General features: G+C 47.0%; 1 protein-coding gene and 1 non-coding gene across 2 annotated transcripts; both read right to left on the bottom strand.

Annotated features, from left to right (window-relative positions):
* Nucleotides 1–33: 33 nt before the first annotated feature.
* On the bottom strand, nucleotides 34–958 carry ETH_00042155 (uncharacterized protein; the record flags this gene model as incomplete). Its single annotated transcript, XM_013376443.1, has 2 exons — nucleotides 34–246; nucleotides 557–958. 2 exons carry the CDS (start codon nucleotides 956–958, stop codon nucleotides 34–36), a joined length of 615 nt encoding a protein of 204 aa, XP_013231897.1.
* A 345-nt stretch (nucleotides 959–1,303) lies between these two features.
* Nucleotides 1,304–1,375, bottom strand: ETH_t00000033. The gene has a single exon. It is a non-coding gene (tRNA).
* Nucleotides 1,376–1,831: the final 456 nt, after the last annotated feature.

The following is a 1,831-nucleotide window of genomic DNA, read 5'->3' as shown; positions in this document are numbered from 1 at the left end:
GCTGCAGCAGCGGCAGCTGGTGCTGCAGCAGCGCTACTGCAGCAGCTGCTGCTGCTGCTCCTTGTACTTCTTTGCTGCTTCTGCTTGTCTTTCTTTTTGCACAAAAGCTTTTAAGTTGGAATCGAACTTGAGCAGCAGCGCCTCGAGTTCTGGGGTGTACGTACACCCCAAGTACCGCACGGAGTAGAACAAACTCGACAGCAGCCGCACAGTGTCTTCATTTAATTCTTTTGAACTTTCCATTTCCTGCAGCAATTAAATAAATAAATATAAATAAATAAATAGATAATATTGATTAGTTAATTTGTTTGTTCGTTTGCTTCACAGTTCGCTCGCTGCAGCGGCAAAAACAAGCAGTGCAGCAAACCTCCAAGTCCACGCAGCGCCTAGGGTTTAGGGTTTAGGGTTTAGGGTTTAGGGTTTGGGGTTTGCGGTTTGTGGGCCCCACAGCAGCCTTGAACCTAGCTGTGGGGCTGCGCCCTGGCCCTAGGCGGTTTCCCTAAACCCTAGTCCCAAACCCCAAACCCTAAACCCTAAACCCTAAACCCTTGCTCACCGCGACTACTTTCTTTATGTACTCTTGGCGAGCTTTGTGCTGCCCCACACTTTCCCATTCTTCTTTCTTTAGCACATCAGCCAGCCAGGATTTGTCTGCTGCTGCTGCTGCTGATGCTGCTGCTGCTGGCTCTTCTGCTGCTGCTGCTGCTGCTGCTGCTCGTGCCTCTCGCTGCTCTAATGCTGCTGGTGCTTCTCCGGCTTGTTCTGCTGCTGCTGCTGCTGCTGGCGGTTCTGCTGCTGCTACTGGCAGATCTGCTGCTGCTGTTGCTGCGGGCTGTTCTGCTGCTGCTGCTGATGCGCTCTGTTCTGCTGCTGCTGCTCCTCTGGCTGCAGCTGTTGTTGTTGCTGCTGCTGCTGCAGCAAGCGAATCCGCTACGGCGTTGCCGTTTTGCTGCGCCATTTCCGCTTCTAAACCTCAAACCCCAAACCTTAAACCCTAAACCCTAAACCCTAAACCCTAAACCCTTATTTGCTTCCAACAACAACTTCTTTCTCTAAAAGGCAAAATAAAACAGCAAAATCAATGATTTGCTGCTGCTGCTCAACGTTAGGGGGCCCCAGGGGCCCCCAGGAGCCTCTGGGGGCCCCCAAGGGGCCCCTAAGGGGCCCCCAAGGGGCCCCCAAAGGGGCTGTGGGTGCCCCTGTGTGGGGCTTAGTAGTTTTATTTAACAAAACGAAATAAAAAATAAAATGAAATGAATGAATTAAAAATGAAAAAAAGAAAAGTGAAAAGAGGAATGCAAAGTGGACGGACCGGGGATCGATCCCGGGACCTCCTGAATGCAAATCAGGCGTGATACCACTACACCATCCGCCCTGGGTAGCTAGCGTTTAGGGTTTAGGGTTTAGGGTTTAGGGTTTAGGGTTTGGGGACACGGAGTGCAGAAACCCTTTTTTAACTCCCCAAAAGCTCGTTTGAGGTCAGACTAAATGGGGCGGCTTGTAAAATGCATCAAATACCCTTTTGTAGTTTTTCAAGAATCTAAAAAGGATTTTATTTCTTTAAAAAGAAAAAAATAAAATTCTGTTTTTCTAAATTGGATAAATCCGTGGCCTGTCTTTTCAAGAAACTTTTCTTTGATTGCAAACTGCAAAAAAATCAGAAAATGAAACAGAACTCCCGTGCGCGGTCTCACTAGGAATAAGTCGCAAAGCTTCATTTTTTTTCTTTTTTCCGGATTTTTTGTCTAATTTGAAGTCCAATAAATATAAAACTATTTTATATTTATATTTTATAAAGTTTCCGCCAATTTCTGCATCTTTTAAGCAGCTT

Source organism: Eimeria tenella, genomic scaffold (genome assembly GCF_000499545.2).
Source record: "Eimeria tenella Houghton genomic scaffold, Eth_scaff3485, whole genome shotgun sequence".
Taxonomy (NCBI): Eukaryota; Apicomplexa; class Conoidasida; order Eucoccidiorida; family Eimeriidae; genus Eimeria; species Eimeria tenella.
The sequence above is the reverse complement of the archived record's forward strand: the minus strand, read 5'-3'. Positions and strand labels throughout refer to the sequence as shown.